The sequence below is a fragment of the Myotis myotis genome, unplaced genomic scaffold, assembly GCF_014108235.1.
Source record: "Myotis myotis isolate mMyoMyo1 unplaced genomic scaffold, mMyoMyo1.p scaffold_m19_p_1, whole genome shotgun sequence".
NCBI classification, from domain to species: domain Eukaryota; kingdom Metazoa; phylum Chordata; class Mammalia; order Chiroptera; family Vespertilionidae; genus Myotis; species Myotis myotis.
The window spans coordinates 206,147,345-206,169,668 of record NW_023416313.1 but is presented as its reverse complement, the minus strand read 5'-3'; the positions used below and the strand labels follow the sequence as shown (position 1 = coordinate 206,169,668).

Below are 22,324 nucleotides of genomic sequence, written 5' to 3'. Positions count from 1 at the left end.
TCCTCTCAATATCACTTTCCCACTTAAAGGAAAACTCCTTGAAGGAGTGAGTGATTGTAGGTCTGGGGCAGAAAAAAAGTATTAGATGAGCCTAGAACAATCTTGTCACACCAGAAATGAAGTCATCCTGGTGGGTGTAGAGGGGGTGCTTCTTCTGGACTAGGGTTTGGTTTGGGAAAATTCAAATAACGATAGATTTAGAACAGGGGTCCTCAAACTACGGCCCCCGGGCCACATGCAGACCGCCGAAAACATTTATCCGCCCCACCGGGTGTTTTTGCCGCTGCTGTGTGCATAGGAATTTGTTCATAGTTTTTTTTAAAACTATAGTCCGGCCCTCCAACAGTCTGAGGGACAGTGAACTGGCCCCCTGTTTAAAAAGTTTGAGGACCCCTGATTTAGAGTGTGTGCTTTCTATGTGTACTATACTGCAATTAAAAGTTTGCTTCTATTTTTTATCATAGAAAATTTCAAACTCATGCAAAAGTAGAACACTATAGTTAACATCCATGTCCCCATTTCCAGCTTCAATGGTGATCAAAATTCAAGGCTATTCTCATTTCGTCTATACTTCACCCACTTTCCTCTTTCCAATATTTTGAAGCAGATGCCAGTTATCCTATCACTGCATCAAAGATTATGTTTGACCCATAATCTATGTAAAACACTATCTAAAACACATACATCCTATCTAATAAAGAGGGAATATGCTAATTGACCATCAAGCCCGCACAAAGATGGCGGCCCCCACAGCCAATAATGAGGGAATATGGTAACTGACTGCCATGCCTTCAAAGATGGCAATGCCTACAGCCACAAGATGGCAGCGCCCAGTGCCCTCAGCCCAGACGCACAGCACAGATGGACCCGCCCCCAGGTGGGTCCAGTGGCTCCACACGCCTGCCTCTGGAGTACCCCAGTCTCCTCAGCTCCCCAGCGCCCAGGGCCAGCCAGAGGCACAGGCAAGCATCAGATGGAGGCTGCCCAGCTGACACCCGAGGAGCAGACAAGCCTTGGATGGTGGCTGCCCAGCTGTCCAGAGCCTCCTGAGGCTCAGGAAACCAGGGCCAGCTGAGGCTGTGCTGCCGGCAGTGGCAGCAGCAGTAGTGTGATGGGGCATCACCTTCCCCTGATTGCCAGGTCGCCTCTCATCCCTGAGGGCTCCTAGACTGTGAGAGGGGGCAGGCCAGGCTAAGGTACCCCCTCCAGTGCATGAATTTTCATGCACTGGGCCTCTAGTTCATACATAAAAACATACATAAATAATGCATGCGTGTCAATGGCTTGTCATTGGTATCAATTCAACGCCAGCAGGAATCCCTAACCTGGGGTGCAGTGAAAAGGAAAACTATTCAGTGCAAGAAAACTCAATTGTGATACAGCACCCCTATGCAAAAAGCACAGCTGTGAGGCAGCCCTGGTGTTAGGCCCCTCTCCCATTATACTGCTCAGCTATGTTCCTTGCAGATCTGCTTTGCCCTTTTTCTACTCCCAAGGTGAGCTGGTTTATATGGACAGAAGTCCCTGGACCTGGGCCCTGATTGGTCTGTCCTCATGCAAATGAGGACTCCAAATTCTTGAAGTTTGATTGGTCTGAAAGTCACTGTCCTGAATGGTCAGAATAGAGCCACTCTGGTTGGTCAAAACTGTGCAGCTCTGATTGGATGGGAAAAGCCTCAGACCTATTAGTTGAAATAGGATTCCAGAAACTCCTTTATAAAGGCTATCTCAGGGTCAAAAAACAGTGCAGAAGTCTTCCTGAAGTGCACTTTCGTGGAGGCCCGTGTGTAAAAATGGAGGCTAAACTGGTTTCTTTATTTGTTTTAAATTTGAGCCCAGTTAGCCACTGGGAGCCCTTTTTAGTTGGTGTCTTCTTTCTCAGGCTCACAGTTCTAAAGGTGACAATAAGGATTACACAATACCTCCTCAGGAGAATAAAGAGAGGGGGGTGTCTTATGGTACGGGATAAAATTTAAAGAAAAATTTGAGTGTAAATATTTTCAGAGTGTCCAAGTGTTGGGGTCCAACCCCAACAGATCCAGGGGTCCCCAAAGGTGTGGACAGAGTCAGTGAAGAAGGAATGACACGGAGGCAGCGTTCAGTTGATCAGCAACCTAGCCAGGATCTCCAGCCAAGTTCTGTCTAGGATCTCCAGCCAGGTTCTGTAGCCATGTTCTCTCGCTAGGTTCTCGAGTCAGGTTCTCCAGGTTCTCCAGCCAGGTTCTGTGTTGCCAGCTTCTGTTTTTTTATTGTCTTGTTACATCTGTATTTATACCAGTTGATTTTAATCCTATCAATTTCTATTCCAAAGGTTAGGGCATTTCGTATCTCCATTCCAGGGAGTAAAGATTATGTAGCTTAAGCCTGATTGTTTGTAGTTAAAGTGATTAACTACCTGCCTGGCACTTAGTTAAGGGGTTTTATTCCTTCCCTAAATTCAGGGAAAAATCCCTACCTGGGGAAACAACCTTTCTCGGAGAGGTGACCTTGGTTAAAACATAGTGCCAAGAAGGGGAGCAAACATATTAAGAACAGTATGTCACATATGCCAGGTCCCTTGAAACATATGCTGTGCAGATGTTTCTTCACTGCAGCGACTGTGTCAAGCAGCAAGGATGGACCGGCTTCCAGCATCCAAGAACTCTCCATTCGCCAGTCTTATGATTTTCTACTGTTTTAAAACCCTTCATCCTAGCCAGTTTGTCTCAGTGGTTTGTCTCAGTGGAAAGAGCATCAGCCTGTGGACTGAAAGCTCCCAGGTTCAATTCTGGGGGGAGGGGGGGGGTGCAGAAGCCAGTCAATCAATGATTCTCTCTCATTGTCGATATTTCTATCTTTCCTTCTCCCTGCCTGTCTGAAATCAATAAAACTATATTTAAAAAATAAAATAAAATCCTCATCCTTTAATATTGCTGTCTCAGGAAGACTCTTATATTTGGGACCCCTATAAGAGAAATGACTAGGGAATAGAATAAGAGTTTGAAAGGCCGCCTTTTACAGCAGATAAGTGAAGCATGTGCTTTTTTTTTTTTTTTTTTTTTTTTTTTTTGGTATTTCTTTATTGATTTCAGAGAGAAAGAGAAAGAGAGGAGAGAGAGAAACATCAATGATCATTGATCGACCGCCTCCTGCACACCCCCCACTGGGGACCAAGCTGCAACCCAGGCATGTGCCCTTGGCCGGAATCAAACCTTCAGTCCGCAGGCCGACGCTCTATCCACTGAGCCAAGCCGGCTAGGGCGAAGCTTGTGCTTTTAAATGAATCACTTATCCCATTACAGCTTGGTCTGGATAGAATAGAACCGAATGGTCGTCTTAGTCCAAGAACTACGAATCCCAGAACACCTTGCGGCTAACGCGCCTGCGTATTACGCGCTCCGTCCTTTTCTTAACTCGTCTTGGGGAAAGACCCGCCCCGCGGTGCTGTCGCGGGCGCTGAAAGCAAGCGGAAGAAGATGGCGCTCACCAGGTGGGTTCACAATTCGGGTCCTCAGTCAATACGGAAGGGTCTGGAAGTACCACTTTTTTCGTTTTTCTGTCCACACTCTCCTAGCGGTGACCGGGCCCAGGGCACAGAACGACAGGGGCCGAGATCTCGGCCTGACCCTCCCACCCGCCACCGGGGCGACTAGGCCTCGCCGAAGCTGGGGTCTTTCCTGAGTGGCTTCCCGGGTTCAGTTTGCCCCTTCGCTAGGGCCGAAGGCAGCGGCGTGGTGGATAGTTCTCTAGCCTCAGCTGCCGAGGAGTCGCAGTTGTTTTTCGCTTAAGCACTGGGGGGCGGGGGTGGGGGGCGCTCCCTCGAGTGCGCGGCTCGGTGGGCGCAATGGGGGTGTGGGGGGCAGTGGGAGTGAAGCGGGGAGGAGGCGACTGCCTTGTTGGACGGCCGATTGTCAGCTGAGGTCTCTCTGGGGTCTGTCCCGAAACAAGGATTCCTGAACAAAAAAGGAAAGAGAAACAAAAGTGGTCGGGATGGCACTGAACAGAGAGCCTAGCTACAGTTCGGACCTTGGAGTTTCTTCCGTAGATAGAACCACTTCAGATTTTTGCTGCTCCTGGTTGCCTTGGTAACGGCATGGAAAGTGGCCCCCGCCTTTAAGAAAAAGATAGCTGAAGTGGGAGATCCCGAGGAGTTACGTAACTCCTGCGGGTCCGCGACCTTGCTGCCCCGTCTACGTAGAAAAACTTTGCATGCGAACGCAGTAGGGGAAGTTGAGGGTCGAAGAGGTGTTGGAAAGAAAGCATTTTGGGACATCCACTTGAGCTCCTTAAACACACGTCACTCTCCTCACATACGTATTTCCTGGCTGGTGACAGTTAGGAATCCTAAAAACGTTTGAATCGGGAAATTCTTTTAAGAATTAATTTTTGGTGCCTTGCTCCATCCGAGGGCTTGCGTGTATGCCGAAGGAGATGGGACAGTCTTTGGCAGCAGGAAAGATGGTGAACAAGGCGTACAGACATGAAACAAAGAGCCCAGAATGCTTATTTGTGTAGTATTAACCTTAAACGCAGAGAGAATTCGATGGAATGAGCTGAGTGGACCGGAGTTTCCTTTAGTAGTGAATGTTGTGGGCATCTAACTTTTGATTGGGTGCCCTCTAGGTGGAAGGCACTGTAACAGAGATTAGTGGAGTTATGAGGAAAGGCTTTGTGGTTTTGTGGAAAAGGTGAAATTTGAAAAGGACATGCAGGGGGAAGAATACCCAGATGAAGTGGGTATTGTGTGCTTAAAATTGCAATGGCAGAGTGCAGTCTTTATATAGCTTGTCTTAGGGATTACATAGGTTTCTGGTTTTGTAGAGTTCCTTCTTACTGATTTGATTTTTAGAGGTAGTCTCAAGTTTCCAGACGAATGTTATTATTTTCGGAATCTACCCGGGATTAGTAGCAGGGACTTACATACTGACGTGTTACAGTCTTGTTGTCACCAGCGATTGTTAAAGTCATATGGGTTTAATTGTCTAAATGCAAATGTATTTAAGGTTATGTATCTAATTATATCATTTGCATTTAAGGTTATGTATCTAATTATATGTAATATGCTTTTTTTAGTGAAGGGGTAGGGGTACAAAGATGTCTCAACAGTGGTTCTATCGACATTTGGACTGGATAAGTCATTCTTTTATGGAGTTGTCCTTTTATGTGAGACTGGAGGCCCAGTGCACAAAATTCGTGCACTTGGGCGGGGGGTGGAGGGTATTCCTCAGCCTGTCCTGCGCCCTCTCGCAGTCCGAGAGCCCTTGGGGGATGTCCAACTCAGGGCTTCTGGCTGAGCGGCTCTCCCCCTGTAGGAGCTCACTGACCACCAGGGGGCAGCTCTTTTGTTGAGTGTCTGCTCCCTGGTGGCCAGTGCGCATCATAGTGACCGGTCGTTCTGCCATTCGGTCAATTTACATATTAGCCTTTTATTATATAAGGACGAGAGGCCCGGTGCACAAAAATTTGTGCACTCGGGGGGAAGGGGGGGTTCCTCAGCCTGGCCTGTGCCCTCTCACAGTCTGGGACCCCTCGGGAGATAATGACCTGCTGGCTTAGGCCTGCTCCTGGGTGGCAGAGGGCAGGCCCAATCCCTAGGTGCAGCCCCTGGTCGGGCTCAGAGCAGGGCCGATTGGGAGGTTGTGATGCCACCCTCAGTCACGCTCAAGGTAGGGCCGATTGGGGGGTTGGGGCACCGTCCACTGTCACACTCAAGGCAGGGTCGATGGGAAGGTTGCGGCGCCACCCCCTGTCACGCACAGAGCAGGGCCAATCGGGGGGTTGGGGCACTGCCCCCTGTCACTCACAGAGCAGGGCCCATCAGGGGGGTTGGGGCTCTGTACCCTGTCACGCACAGAGCAGGGCCAATCGGGGTTGGGGCGCTGCCCCCTGTCACGCACAGAGCAGGGCCCATCAGGGGGTTGGGGCGCCACCACTCTCACACTCAGGGCAGGGCCGATGGGGAGGTTATGGCTCTACCCCATCACACACAGAGCAGGGCCCGTGGGGGAGGGGAGTTGGGGCGCCGCACCCTGTCACACACAGAGCCACAGGGCGATCAGGGGGTTGGGGAACTCCCCCCTATCAGGCACAGAGCAGGGCTGATCAGGGGGTTGGGGCGCCTTCCCCTGTCACGAACAGAGCAGGGCGGATAGGGAGGTTGTGGCCCCGCCCCCTGTCACACACAGAGCCGCAGGGCGATCAGGGGGTTTGGGCACTGCCCCCTGTCACGCTGATCCCGGTGCCGGGAGGCCTCGCGGCTCCACTGATCCCGGTGCTGGGAGGCATATTACCCTTTTACTATATAGGGTAGAGGCCTGGTGCATGGGTGGGTGCTGGCTGGTTTGCCCTGAAAGGTGTCCTGGATCAGGGTGGGGGTCCCCACTGGGGTGCCTGGCCAGCGTGGGTGAGGGGATGATGGCTGTTTGCAGCTGGTCACACACCCTTTAGGGTGGGGGTCCCCACTGGGGTGCCTGGCCAGTCTGGGTGAGGGGATGAGGGCTGTTTTCAGGCTGGGGGTGGCTGAAGCTCCCAACTGCTCCTTTTTTTCTTTTTTTTTTTTTATTCTGGGCCAGCTTTAGCTTTGAGGCTTGGCTCCAGCTCTTAGGCCTCCGCTGCTGAAAGTAGGTTTCTGGCCTTTGCTTACAATGTTGCGATCCTGCTGGCTGAAGCCCGGTGACTAAAGCAGGTTTCTGGGGTTTTGTTTAGCTTCTATATTTGTTACATAGTTGCTTAGAGTTGCAGCTCAGAGGCCTGCAGCAGCAGGCGGGGAAACGTTGGAGTCCTCCATCACTGAAGCAAGCAAGCCTCATGTTAGTTTCAAACTGCCTGGCTGCCGGCCGCCATCTTGGCTGGCAGTTAATTTGCATATCTCCCTGATTAGCCAATGGGAAGGGTAGCGGTCGTACACTAATTACCATGTTTCTCTTTTATTAGATAGGATGTTAAGCAGCATCTTTGGCCTCTACCCACTAACTGCCAGTGACACCCCTACCCCCTCTTCACCCTAACCTCAAATCCTGACAAAATGTCTCCAGACATTGCCAAATATCTATTCTTTTCTCCCAGCTAAGAATCACTGAATAAACTTTCTGCTTGCATATGCATCCTTCTATGTACCACCTCTGCCCCCCCATCCCCTCCCCACCCCAGGAGTGTGCTTCTTTGTGAGAACGTCATCCTTTACTGGGAACAACAAGGTTAAGACCCTCTGAAAGGCTAGAATATGTTCTGACGTTAACCCTCTAATAGGCTAGAATTTGTTTTGACCTTAATCCAGGACAGTTTACCTGTTCACTGGATTGTCCAAACTGTGTTTTGGCAGGCTGACGGCTTTTTGATCATTTTATTAACCAATTCTTCCAGCAGAAGGCTTCTTTGTAACTGTCTTTGTATCCCTCCTATGTATTAAACATATATGATTTACTGAAAATAACTATGGTAGAAGCCCAAAACTTTGGACTCATTCATTCATTCATTCTGTTATTTATTGAAAATCTACCATGTGCCAGGCACTGTTGCAAGTGAAGGTTTTATAGTATTGAGTCAGTCAGGCAAACTTGTCCTCCGAGTTTACATTCTGGAAGAAACAGACTCTATATGAGTAAATAAGTTAATAAGTAGTAAATATTAGGAATAAAATAAGGGCTGAGGTGGAGTGCTGTTTTGGACAAGATGGTCATAAAATAGCTCTAGGGAAGAGTAATTGAGCAGAGATATGAATGCCAAGGAGCTAGCACTAAAAGATCTGGGGAAGCGTTCTCTATAAAAGCACTATAATGTTCTTAGTAAGTAAATAGACTGTTTATGGCAGAGGGAATAGCAAATACAAATCCTTGAGATGGTTTAAGAAAGACATGAAGGCTCTGGTGACATAAAGATGGTTAGTGTGAAGGGGAGAGTGAGTTTCTTTCTCCTAAAAACATTTAGCCCCTGCTGTGAGCTATGCCAGGAGAGGTAGGGATGTAAGAAGCCTAAGGCTCTATTCCTGTCCTGGAGTTGCTTACAGTCTTGTTTGAGGGGGAAAAAGGTAAATGAAGAGACGATTGTAATACAGTCAGGTAGATGTTATAGTAGTGGTACACGGAGTGTCTTGTGGGAGTATGGATAGGGGGCAACTACAACCGAGAGAATCAGAATAGCTCCTAATAACCAAATATTTATGGAACATGGGTTGAATGATATTTAGACACTGCCAAGTTCATGAATTTTCTCATTTAATATTTATAACAACCCTATGATATACAAGTGAGAAAACTGAGGTTCAGAGAGGTAAGTAGTTTATCCAGGTCAGTAAGTGGCATAGATGGGATTTGAACTCTGATCTCTTAGCCATCACATTACCTGACATCCCCCTTCCCCACTGAATTAGATTCCTCTGATGTATACTCAGAGTTCATAGCACTCTGAACTTTTCCTTCATCGTGTAAAATATAATTTGTAATTATGGACTTGTGTGAATATTGGATTGTCTCTCACCTGCAAGACTGTAAGCTGTATATCTCAGTTTATAGTCTCATTGCCTGCCTACCACAATGCCTGGACTCAAGTGATCAATAAATATTTTTTAATAAATAAGCTCTACTGCTTCTGCAAATATGCTCACTATCCAAGAATTACAAGATTTTAACTTTTCCATCAAACATATTATTTATTGCCGTCCTTTTGTGGTACTTTAGAGTATCCTATAATAACATCATACTTAAAAGTTGTTAGGAATGGTTTAGTACAGCAATTTGCAACCAGTGTGCTGCACAAATTTTTTAAACATCCAATACCTGACTATTTAGTCAGGGGCACTGACCTCTTTTCCCTTAGATTATCAAATAAAAGAATGACAACTGTCAACCCAAAATAGCAATCCTTTTGTGTGTGTGTGTGTGTGTGTGTGTGTGTATGTGTGTCAGATCAGCAAAAAATATATGTGTGTGGGTTTTTTGGTGTGCTGCAGAATTTTAGTAATTAGTTTATGTATGCCACAAGATGAAAAAGGTTGACAATTACTGATTTTGTAGAAAGACTGTTTTATATAAAGAATGACAAATTATATTTTTAGACTTTAAATCTATGACCTCTTACCTTTTAAATTGCATTCTAAACTAGATACCCGTGGGAAAGCGCACTTAAATATGCAACTTGTGTTTCTTCCTTTTGTCATTCTCTTACATTCAGTTCTAATTCTTGTTCTTTTATAACTATAAAAGAACTATAGTTAAAAGTAAGAAGCATAAGAGTAAAATAATGAAAAATAAGAAGTGTAAGAACACCAAGAAGTGTAAAGACACTAGGAAAACCGTGTATTATAGAGTTGGCCCCTGGGTAATTGAGGATGTTTACTTGCTTGTTTCCAGAAAAGAAGTGTGGAAACATAAAATCTCAATAGTTTGTCTCTAGTATGTGAAATATCTGTTAATTTTTATTTCTGGGTACCATTTGCCTGCATTCTAGTCAAATGTTTTTTCTCTAGGTCAGTGACGGTGAATCTATGACACGCGAACTCATTTTTTTGGTTGATTTTTCTTTGTTAAATGACATTTAAATATATAAAATAAATATCAAAAATAGAAGTCTTTGTTTTACTATGGTTGCAAATATCAAAAAAATTCTATATGTGACATGGCACCAGAGTTAAGTTAGGGTTTTTCAAAATGCTGACACGCCGAGCTCAAACCGTTCGCCAGCGCTGCTGTAGGTATCTGAGTACTTATTTCTTTCCAGGCATAACGAAATTACTGATATTGGATACTGCCATAGATTATGAAAAGTTTGCTATTTTGCTCAAAGGAAAAAATCTTGTAGGAAAATACTCTCTGGTGGCCAAATTGCAATAATCAAATTAATTATAAGCGTTTTTAAAAATTCTGCCTTTTTTTTTTTCTTTGCTTATAGCTTTTTACCTGCACCTACTCAGCTATCTCAGGACCAGCTTGAGGCTGAGGAAAAGGCAAGATCCCAGAGATCACGGCAGACCTCACTGGTCTCCTCCCGAAGAGAACCTCCCCCATACGGGTACCGGAAAGGCTGGATACCTCGGTTATTAGAGGTAAATATGGACCTTCAGTTTGGATATATTAAATTGTGCTGAAATTTATTATAATACATTTGTTAAATAAATTTAAACCCTAGAATCTCCACATGTGAATGTCAGTCTGATAGAAATTCTGGTTGTGAGCTCCAAAGACATATACTTCCCTCAGAAGAATCTTTTTCTTGTTTATTATCATCACTGCTTTGTGATCACTGGATAATTATACTAGTTTATATCTCTCCTATGTCAAACTTTAAATATATATAAAAGAAACTAATATACGTTTTATAAATCTAGGGATTATAGCTTATAAAAAATAATGAGAAAGTGAGGGGGGTGGGGAATGAAAGAATGATTACATGTTTTGGTACTTTTCCCTTCATCCTCTTCCCTACATGCACAATACAACATTACTCTGAAGAGACAACATTCCTTCAAAGCAAATACCAGTAGCATTGCTAGTTCTGATTTCTTTCTCATCTACATATATATAAAAGCCTAAGTGACTGGTTGATCGTTCAACTGGTAGCTATGATGCGCACTGACCACCAGGGGACAGACGTTCAATGCACACACGTGGAAACATGGAACAGACTGATTAATCTCAGAGGGGAGAGGGGATGGGGGAGGGCGAAAGTGATTAGCCAAAGATTTTATATGTGTACTAGAGGCCCAGTGCATGAATTTGTGCACTGGTGGGGTCCCTTGGCCTGGCCTGCAGGGACTGGGCCAAAACCAGCAGTCCGACATCCCCCGAGGGGTCCTGGGTTGCGAGAGGGCACAGGCCAAGCTGGGGGACCCCACCAGTGCATGAATCCGTGCACCAGGCCTCTAGTTGAGTATACATTAGGTCCTCGGGTTACATCAGAGATCCATTCCTATGGTGTGACATAACATGATTTTCGCCATAAGTCAGAACCCACCTACATAAGCACCTACGTCACTCACATGGAGCAGATACACAGCAGTAATGAAGTGAAACAGTAAAAAAAATTTAAAAGAAAGATAACAATTCCTGACCTTTACTTGTAAATAAATAATAAAAAACATAAAGCACATATGTACTTACATATGTCAAAATGATGGAACTTTTTTTTATAAATAAATGGGAGATGGTGACGTAATACGTCAAGTTCGACATAATCAGAGGACTGCCTGTAGTGGAAAGAGCACTGACAAGAAGTTTTAAAAAAAAAATGGTTTTGCATCATACTGTGCTTCTTTCTAATTGTATGACCCTGGGTAAATCCTAACATCTATTCATCTCTTTTCTTGTCTTCATTTTGACAACTATATGTCTAATATTCATATTAGACACATTTTTAAGAGGTGTAATAGATAGAATTTGATGGTTGATTTGGAGGCAAGAAGTGGGGAGGAAAGCGTCTGTAATCATCTATTTATATCTTTAGCTGTTTCTCAAAGAACAAACTTCTTTGGCAGCATCTATCCTTCTGATTACTCAGGTTCCTGTAAATCAGGTCAATACATTTTCCTTTCCTTAATTCCTGGACATACTTTCTCATATTTGACTCCTTTTTGATCTAGGAAGAAAAGCAAATATTTGAGGTGTAATTTATTTTGCCTCCCCAAGACCTCTTCTGTATCATCAAGCCTTTTTCTTCTTCCAAAATTCATTCTGACTACTGCAGATTTTCCTCTACATTATTTATTTTGCACTGAGTTATTTTATCACTTTGGTATAGTCTATCATCTGGTTATGATCTTTACTGTACAAGTGTGAAGGTTTTTTTTTTTATATGCCTAAGATATGTGATCATAGTGAATGAACTAAGTAGTCATTGGATTGAAGTTTGTTGCTTAGCACCCTGCAAGAAGCCATCTGTATTCTCAGCCTGGCGCATGTTTGTCATTCCTTCTACCTACCAAAACTCTTTAGAGAGTCTAGAACAGTGATGGCGAACCTATGACACGTGTGTCAGAGGTGACACGCGAACTCATTTTTTTGGTTGATTTTTCTTTGTTAAATGGCATTTAAATATATAAAATAAATATCAAAAATATAAACCTTTGTTTTACTATGGTTGCAAATATCAAAAAATTTCTATATGTGACATGGCACCAGAGTTAAGTTAGGGTTTTTCAAAATGCTGACACGCCGAGCTCAAAAGGTTCGCCATCACTGGTCTAGAAGATGAACACCCAACTAGATGACGTCTTCTTCTAACATATTCCCTGTTTGGGGGTTTTTTCCCGACTATCCTCTGGCCCTTGTTAATTCTAGAATGTGAAGGCCAATCTTACAACAGTTATTGAAGGATTTTTGTTGTTGCTTTTGTTTTTGCTGATAGTGTAATTTGTGAGAAGCAAAAAATAAAAAGATCATCAGGGAGGCTTTTTTGGGATAAAAAGGTAGTGACTGGCATATCTAATAGAGGACTTCAGGTCTCTTTTGAGGAATTGTAGATATTCTTCATTTGGCCTCAAAGATCACAGGTGGCAGGCATCATTTTACATGCAACAGAAATCTCATCCTTGTTTCCATTTCAGCATTATGACATTCAGGTACTATTAGATTTTTAAAATCTTAACTTGATTATTAAAGGTTTCATATGTCCTGGCAGAACAGAACAGTTTATTTGAAAATCATACCAAAATGGCCAGCTAATCTGGAAATACCATGAACCTTTTTGAGGGGGAGTGAATGTTCTGCAGAAGAAAGCATTTTGTTCTAGTTTTCAAAGTAAAAGCTGTGATTTTTCTGGCAAGCTTAATGACCACATAATGCCACATGTACAGTTCTGAAGTGCTTATATAGTTGAAGAACACCAGCAAATATGAGCTTGTGACAGATTGATGGCTTGGGAACAAGTAGTACCTTTTTGGATACTCTTTTAACCATTTCTGCATAATTTATAACAAAATGTCTCCCTCAGCTCTATTGTTTGCTTTAAAAAATGTCATCTTTATCAATTAAGCATATTGTAAATAGGAAATCATATATTCATGATCTAATGGCATATTTCTTGAAGGGGTAGGTCTTAGAAAAGTGATTATTTTCATAAATTATTTTTCACCAAACCCCCTCTAAATGATTTATTTTGGTATGTTTTTCTTATTTTGAAATAGTACTAATTTGCTCTTTTTTAAGCTAAAAGGAAGGTATATCAATTTAATAGAAAATACAAAAATAATTTTTTTTTGAGTCAAGAAGATCGGGGTTCAGATCCTGCATATGCTAGCCATGAGACCTTGGGAAAATTCCTTAACTTTACTAAACTTGAATTTTTCCCATATGAAAATATGAGGTATTCAAAAATTACAAGAATTAAATAGGATAATGTATGTGTGGATTATATTTTGTAAATTATAATAAGGTACTAAGCAAATATTACTAATTTTAATAAAATTACATTAATATTCATATGTTCATTTGATTATCTTTTTTTGTAACACTAAACTTCATTGACAGACTTTACTTAGCTTGTTTGACTTTTGAAGTCTTAGTTCTAAGTAATTGTATATAATCACCGTTAGAAATATGTTACATTCATTTTTGTTTTTTCCTCTTCTATTTATTTCATTTGCTTTTCAAGGAATATGGAATACTAATATCATATAGTTAAAATCAGTTCTAAGAAAAAAAATCTTTACATTTTGCCCTAACTATAGCTTGACCTATTCCTCACTAAGAAAATTATTTATGCTAAAACTAAAAATCTTTTTCTTAGCTTAAACATTTTACTTAATTTTTTCCTGCCTCATGTATGAAAACCAGATTCCTTGCCATTGTCTCAAAACCCTTCCATGATTTGGTATTTGTCTATCTATCCATGCAGCCTTATCAACTGTGTGTCTCCCCCTCTGTCCTCAACAAGCTACAGCCCCACTGGACTCTTGTTTCCAAAACATGCTAAGCTTATTCTTGCAGCAGGGCCTTCACACTTGCTATTTGATTTTTCTAGAGGATGCTTCCCTCAGAGCTTCCCATGACTAATTTCTCACCTTTCAGGCTTTTAGTTCACGTTACCTCTTCACAAAGGCAGTCACAGCCACACTATCGAAAGTAGCCCCTCTTTCCAGTCCCTTTAATACTTTCAAGGCATTTATCACAAGCCACAGATTATGCTTTTATGTATTTGCTCAGTAGAATGAATATACACTCCCCAAGATTAGAGAACCCTATTTATTGCTGTATCTCAAGCTTTTTGCATAAAAGCTTCATAACTATTTATTGAGTGAATATATCTTGAATCTCAAATTACTATTAATTGTTAAATTTTCTTTTTAATATATAGGATTTTGGAGATGGAGGTGCTTTTCCAGAGATCCATGTCGCCCAGTATCCACTGGATATGGGACGAAAGAAAAAAATGTCAAATGCACTGGCCATTCAGGTGGATGCTGAAGGAAAAATTAAATATGATGCAATTGCTCGGCAAGGACAGTCAAAAGATAAGGTAACCTCAATGATTTTTTTTTTCCAATGATAATTATTTTGTGAAGAATTTTTTTTTCTTTACTTTTTTCCATCTCCATTTATCCTGCCAGGAAGAATTTCTTTAACTGTCCTATATAATAAGAGAGGAATATGCTAATTAGCCATTACACCCTGAGGTGTAACAACCAAGCGCATCAGGACTGGATCACGAATCAGCAGGAGGGTGGGCCAGTGAGGTACAGGCAAGCTGCAGAGAGCTATAGGAGGGGGAAGGGCAGCAAGCTAGGAGGGGGATAGGAAGGAGGGGGGTGGGGGGAGCTACAGGAGAGCGGGACAGCAGCCAGAGAGCTACAGGAGGGCGGCAGCAACCTACTGGCTCACGGATTCGTGCGCAGGGCTACTAGTGTTGATATAATAAATCTCTGTCCATTTAGTTTATGTTAAAAGTAGCAGTGGCCCAGCCGGCTTGGCTCAGTGGTTGAGCATCAACCTATGAACCAGGACCGTGGTCAGCAAACTGTGGCTCGCGAGCCACATGCGACTCTTTGGCCCCTTGAGTGTGGCTCTTCCACAAAATACCACGCGCGGGCACGCACATACAGTGCAATTGAAACTTCGTGGCCCATGCGCAGAAGTCAGTTTTCAGCCTGGGTGAGTCTATTTTGAAGAAGTACTGTTGATTTTTGGCTCTGTTGACTAATGAGTTTGCTGACCACTGAACCAGGAGGTCACGGTTCGATTCCCAGTCAGGGCACATACCCAGGTTGCGGCTCGATCTCCAATGTGGGGCGTGCAGGAGGCAGCCGATCAGCGATTCTCTCTAATCCTTGATACTTCTCTCTTTCCTTCTCCCTTCATTTCTGAAATCATTAAGAATATATATATATATATTTTAAAAAGTAGCAGTAAAATTTACTTAGCTATGACTTTATAACCATATAAACATTACATTATGACTTTATAACAGCAATGACTTTTTCCTTTGAAATTTCCCAAAACGACAATAGCTTATATATGTTTAGGATTTTATTTTACATTTTTAAAACTATAAATCCATATTTAATTTTGAGTATGGTATCTTTTAATCCTTCCCCACGTACTTACAAAATACTTATAGATACTTAATTATTTTAATAACTCATTTGAATAAAATGAATTACACAAACTTCTTTTTTCCTTGATTAAGTATAAAACTGATACTTGCTATCCACATTTAGGATGGCCCTGCTTATGGTGTCATCCACAGTCCAAAAATAAAATGTGCTTAAAATAATCTCATCACAGAGCAGCTACACTTGGAGCCAAGACACTGTTTTTAAAAATACCTAGTTTTTTTCTTGTAGATAAATACCCCAAATAGAGGTAAAAGATCTCTTTAGAATTGAAGATGTTGGGGAAAATATTTAAGAGCTTTCCTGACCTGGCTTGCTCTCCCAGTTTTATTTTACCCTCTAAGACTAATGATAACCCTTTGTTCCTAGTCATGGCTGATGAGTTTTTGAGAAAACAATTTTGAAGTCCTGACTGGTGTGGATCAGTTGGTTGAGTGTTGTTCCATGCACCGAGGGGTCACTGGTTCAATTCCCAATCAGGGCATATACCCAGGTAGTAGGTCAGGGTACATGCGTGAGACAACCGATCAATATTTCTCCTCTCCCTCCCCCTTCCTCTCTCTAAAATCAATTAAATAAAAAGAAAACAATTATGTAGTCATGCAATTTATAGCTGAGGTTTGAACTGGGTGTTTCTCCAAGCCTTTTTTTTTTTTTTTTTTTTATGAGAGTATATTTATAAGGAAAGGCTTAGAAGGAGCAACAGGAGAAAGCCTAGGCCCTAGGTGGACCTGATTTTTCTCTCTAGAAATGTTATACGAAAGAAGTGAGTCCAGGTGGGGCTGCTTTGGCTTACTGGAAAGTCAGAGAAAAGGAGGCCTTGGAGACAGGTTCAGGGGGTTAGCTTGGGACAAACTGCTGCTGCCCATTGCTCCCTGGTGTAAATCTCATGGGGTCCCTTAGAGTTTAGAACAGTGGTTCTCAACCTTGGCTGCACATTAGAATCACCTGGGAATCTTTTTTTTTTAAATATATTTTATTGATTTTTTTACAGAGAGGAAGGGAAAGGGATAGAGAGTTAGAAACATCGATGAGAGAAAAACATCGATCGGCTGCCTCCTGCACACCCCCTACTGGGGATGTGCCCGAAACCAAGGTACATGCCCTTGACCAGAATCAAACCTGGGACCCTTCAGTTCGCAGGCCGGCGCTCTGTCCACAGCCAAACCGGTTACGGCACCTGGGAATCTTTTTTAAAATCCTGATTTCTGGGCCGCATCCTCCAGAAATTCTGTTTCTTTGTTACTAATGTTGTGGCCCCACCCCATAAGAAAGAAACAGAATTTCCGGAGGATGAGGGCCAGAAATCAGGATTTTAAAGATTCCCAGGTGATTCTAATGTGCAGCCAAGATTGAGAACCACTGGTTTAGAAGATGCACGCCTGAGAAGGAAGAAAGGTACTACTGGCCTGCTCCCAGGAGGGAGAGCACACCCTGTGTTCCTCTAAGCCAGCGGTTCTCAACCTGTGGGTCACGACCCCTTTGGCGGTCCAGTGACCTTTTCACAGGGGTCGCCTAAGACCATCCTGCATATCAGATATTTACATTACGATTCATAACAGTAGCAACATTACATTTATGAAGTAGCAACAAAAATAATTTTATGGTTGGGTCACAATATGAGGAACTGTATTTAAAGGGCCAGAAGGTTGAGAACCACTGCTCTAAGCTTTAACTCCTATGCCTGTCTATCCACTGTCAGCTTAACAAGGTGACTCCCCATCTATCTTATCAATATATATAAAAAGCCAGCATTCATAATGACCAGAACGACCGGTCATATGATGCCCACTGTGGCCAGCGAACTGGCCTGATCAGGGGGTGGGGCCAGGGGTGGCTCCTCCCCCTGGCCGGCCGGACCGTGATTGGATTCTCCCACCCCGATCGATGGCAGAGTGGTGCCCCCTCCCCCCCCAATTCTCTTTGACTAATCTAATTTAGTACCTTGGCTAAATGTCAATCATGTGCTGATGATTGTCAAATCTGTGTCTTCAGCCCAGCTTTCTCTCCTGTACTCTAGGTCCTTATAAGGGCAGATCTATCTAGATTTCCCCAAGTACTGCCCAATCAGATCTAAAACTAAAGGCATACCTTTCTTGTTCTCTCAGTGATTGGCTGTAGTACCTTCCTAATTGACTTCCTAAAAGCCTGGGAGTCTTCCCCCCCTTCCCCATTTTATTGATTTAAAAAAATATACTAATATATTCTTATGGTAAAAGATACCAGTATTACATAAATATATACATACAGTCCTGCCTACTTCTCCCACTTTACTTCCCAGAGGTAACTACTGTTACTATAATGATACGTATCTTTCCAAACCTTTGTTATGGATTTAGGTATATATGTATATGTATTCCCACTTCACTTACACTCACATACACAAATACAAACATATATACCTTTTTTTACATGAATAAGATTTTAATACCCATAACTTCATACACTTGCTTTTTTTACTTTATATATTTTGAAGATTTTTGTTGGTACATACAGATCTACTTCATTTTTTAAAAAATATCTATAGAATTCCATGGTGTGCTTACTCCCTAGTTTTTTTTTAAAGCACTGGTGCTTTCCAGGTTTTTAGCTTTACAAGCTATATTTTATTCAAGATCCATAAACATCTTTTTAGCACATGAGTATTTGTATAAAATAAATTGGACTTAGTCCGGCCAGTGTGGCTCAGTGTTTGAATGTCAACCCATGAACTAGTAGATCACAGTTCAATTCCTGGTCAGGGCACATGCCTATGTTGAGGGCACGATTCCCAGGGGGGTGTGCAGGAGGCAGCCAATTGATGATTCTCTCTCATCATTGATGTTTCTATCTCTCTCTCCCTCTCACTGAAATCAATAAAACCATATTTTTAAAATTTAAAATAAAAAAATAAATTGGACTTATTGGGTCAAAGGATATTCAAATATCAAGTGTGATACATATGCCAGTATGTTCTCTAAAGAACTTTTGGTTAACAAGCATTCCATTGTGTTTTCCTCAGACCTTCCATCTGTTTAGTCACTGTGATCTATCTTATTTTCTTAACACCTCTCAAGTGCATTCCTTTCTCTGCTACTTAACCCAGGCCCCTATCATTTCTTGCTAGAATTACTGCAACAGAATCTGAACCCATCTCCTTGGCATTTGTCGTGCCTGCCTGAAAAAACAAGTTCATGCATGTTTATCTGTTTATCTTTCTCTTCTTGAAATCTTGCACTCTTGAAATCTTTCCATGGCCATTAGGGTAAGAACGAGCTAAGCTCCTTATGGCATATTTGACCCCTTGTTTACCTTCCTAGCCTAGCCTCAACTTTCATGACCAGGATACTGAAATCTAAAAATAAAAAGTCCAGTGTTAGCCATTCTATTTGTTTTCAATACAAAATAATCACCATTGTAGGTGGTAGAGAAGAAATAACTTTTGGGCATTCCTTGTAAATGCCATAAGGAACTACTTGCAGTTCTCCTAATATGGTACATTCTCTCTTACCTTGGGAACTTCCCATGGGTAAAGCCCTATGCTTAGAAAGGCCCCCTAATCTTTGTCTGTCTAAATCTATTGCTTCAAATTGCAACTCGTCACTTTCCAGGATACCCACCCTTATCTTCCTGGCTAGATTGGGTATCCTTCCTCCCTATTCCGTTTACTCCATTGTAGCAGTCATAACCTTCTGTTGTAATTATCTATTCACTAATGATCTATGTCATTAACTATAACCTCTTAGAGATCAGAGATTATATCTTTGTATTTTCCTCTTAGGCATCTAACTTAGTATCTGGCAACTTGACACAGTGCCATTCACCAGTGTGTGGTTGCAGGAATGAAGCGGTTTTCACTGACTAACAGAAACTACTTCTGACGCCAGTAAAGAAGCATAGTCCACTTGTGCAAAGGAAACTAGGTCCCTGTGCATGCAGGACATGTACTAGAATTTACCCGTCGAGGCCTTCACTTGGCTCCAGCTGCCTTTGTTCTGGTGCATCTCTCCTTCTGTGGAATAATCCCTATTTCTTGATATGTGCTGCCTCTCTTCTCCTGTCTGTTAGGATAAAGCAGCCTTTAAGACAATAATTTGGCATTGGCAGGTTGTGTAATTTTGAGTGAAATAGAGTTTTAGCCCTTATGCATTATATTTCAAGTTTGGCAACCACAAATTTTATCCGCTTTCCAGAGTATGTCTGGAAGTTTTTGGTGTTTTTTTCTTCTCTAATAACCATGTATATTGGTGATACTCTTGTGTTGAAAGTAAAGTAGAAATGTTAAAACTGAACTGTTTTAGATTTCAGTCTCTCAAGTATTGTTCCTTTATACAGTAAAAGCATTACATGTTTGTCCATAACACAGGCACCAGAAATGAACCCCAAACTAGTAGTGTACAGAGGTACCACTCAGGTTCATAATAATCTTGACCCTAATGTGAGAATCTATACATGTGTAGGGGTAGGGGGTTGAAATTTCTACCTGTCTGTTAATTTTGCTGTAAACCGTAAACTCTAAAAACATAAAGTCTTAAAAATAACAACAACAAAAAAGATTGTTTAAAAAAATGAATAGAGCTTTCAATGAATTGAGAAGAAAGATACTGAATAGATCGACTACCTGGACTGTTCTAACATTGCTTCTCGTGGATGTATTTTCTTGCTGGACTTTATACTCTGGAGTATGCATTTAAATTTCTTATACAAATTTAATCAATATGTACTTTTTTAATTTTTTAAAAAGTAGATTAGTTAACATGGAGTTTTTTACTGCATTTAATAATTCAGCATTAGCTGAGCACCCAGTAGGCATTGGCATTTGGAGGGGGGACAATTCTTGATTGTTTGGGACTGTCTTGAGCATTGTATACATTTAATATAACTGGCACTACCTGTTAAATGCCAGTATTGCCCTCCCCATCCCATTGATTTAACTAGAAATACCTCTTATACTAGTATTTACAAAGGGCTGGGGGGAGGGGAATTGGAGGTGGCAGCAATACCCTGTTTTAAAACTGGTTTTCCTAGTTTAGAAGAAGGAATTGGCTACTAAATGTACAAAATGGGGTTTTAAAAATCTTATTCAGGAGACTGATATGCAGAATCCTTGACATAGGATGAAAATAGTTTATTGGATTATTGAATTTGCAGTATATACAAAGATTTCTGATTTATAGCAAAGGGTATTCTTCAGAAACCAGGGAGTTCTCACTGAAATATTAATAGTGAAAGAGCAAGAATGGAAAATTGTAGCCCTAGGTGTAAGAGGTAAAGAACAAGGAAGGATTCCAAAGGGATAATATTCTAGGACAAGACTAAGGCCATTGATCTCTCTCCATGTAAAGTAAATATTGTGTACATGATTTATTCAAAATACAAAATTGAGAAGGAAAAGATCTCTTGAAATAAATATTGATAGAACTTCCAAGATTTTTTCAGTTGTGACTTGAGTGATAAGTCTTAACATAAAAAGCCTTGGTGTTTACATTTTTCCTCTTGAAATAGTTCCATAGGAAATGTTACATGTTACTACCTAAAAAGAATGCCTTCAACCTCTCCTGCCCCCCAAAATCCAACAACTTTAAACTAACCCCAAGATAATTTTCTATGTTATTTATTACCCTTCCATGTGAGTTCACAAACTAGCTAAGCCAAAAGATAGTGTTTTCTTTCTACCTCTGAAATGGTGAATATGTTGATAGGCTTGTTCTTTTAGTCAATCCAGTTCTTTGCCAGTTTTCAGTAATAAAAAAAAACCCTGTTTCACAGATGAGTTATTGCTTTATCTTTTCACAAAGCTCATTTGTCCTCCTGATACCTTCAAGAATATATTCTATTTTTCAGATATTCCTCCCCAGCTCCTTTGCCTCCTGGGATATACTGATTTTCTTCAGCACATTTGGTTCTCTGGCAAAAAAATTGGGGGTTTTATAGTTAATTACCATGGAGAAATCTTGCTCTTCAGATGTCCTTCACTTGTCTTTGTGAGATGCTAGAATCTTATTGATGCTCATTTAAAGGGTTATTAACTTTGGAATACCCAAATAAGAAGCAGCAAATGGCTCTTGTATGCTAAATTAGTATTGAAACTTTATGTTGAGCATATATGACTACCAGGGAGCCATTTACTCAGAATCTCTTCCTGTAATGATTGCTGTGTAAAAGTAGTTAACTCTTCATAGCCTTGGTATTATTTTAAGAGTATTGTTATATAATTTTAGATTCTTGTCATGTAGATTTTTCCATCCTGAAAAAATGAGACTTTTTGTAGTCAGTTACCAGCTGCATGATCTTTTTATATATGTGTGTGTGTGTGTGTGTGTGTGTATATATATATTATTGATTTCAGAGAGGAAGGGAGATAAAGAGAGAGAAACATCAATGATGAGAGAGAATCATTGATTGGCTGCCTTCTGCACGCCCCCTACTGGGGGTTGAGCCCACAACATGGACATGTGTCCAACTGGAATCGAACCCGTAACCCTTCAGTCCGCAGGCCAATGCTCTATCCACTGAGCCAAACCAGCTAGGGCACCAGCTGCATGATCTTAATGCACTGAGTCTCATTCTTCCCACTAGAGTGAGCTTTAGGATCACTTCCAAATGTGACCTCTGAAAAGATGGTGACACTAGTAGCTCACATATCAATAGTACATGTTTTGCGGTCCATCATCTATAGTTTCTTACCTGTTACTTGTCTAATTCCTAAAAAAAAAAAAAAACTAGAGATTTCGGTCTATCACCATGACAGTTTTTTCTGGGAAATCAACAGCTTATAGAGAATGTTCTGCAGGGCCTAAAATATACTCACTTCTAGCATCGAGTAGA

General features: G+C 41.6%; 1 protein-coding gene across 1 annotated transcript in view; it reads left to right on the top strand.

Moving 5' to 3' along the window:
* Positions 1–3,381: 3,381 nt before the first annotated feature.
* Positions 3,382–22,324, top strand: part of SNW1 (SNW domain containing 1) — a 37,994-nt gene continuing 19,051 nt past the window's right edge. The window contains exons 1-3 of the mRNA XM_036314234.1: positions 3,382–3,469; positions 9,865–10,018; positions 14,263–14,424. Of these exons, the coding sequence (XP_036170127.1) occupies positions 3,456–3,469; positions 9,865–10,018; positions 14,263–14,424 (330 nt within the window). The 5' untranslated portion in view covers positions 3,382–3,455. The remainder of the gene's footprint in view (positions 3,470–9,864; positions 10,019–14,262; positions 14,425–22,324) is intronic.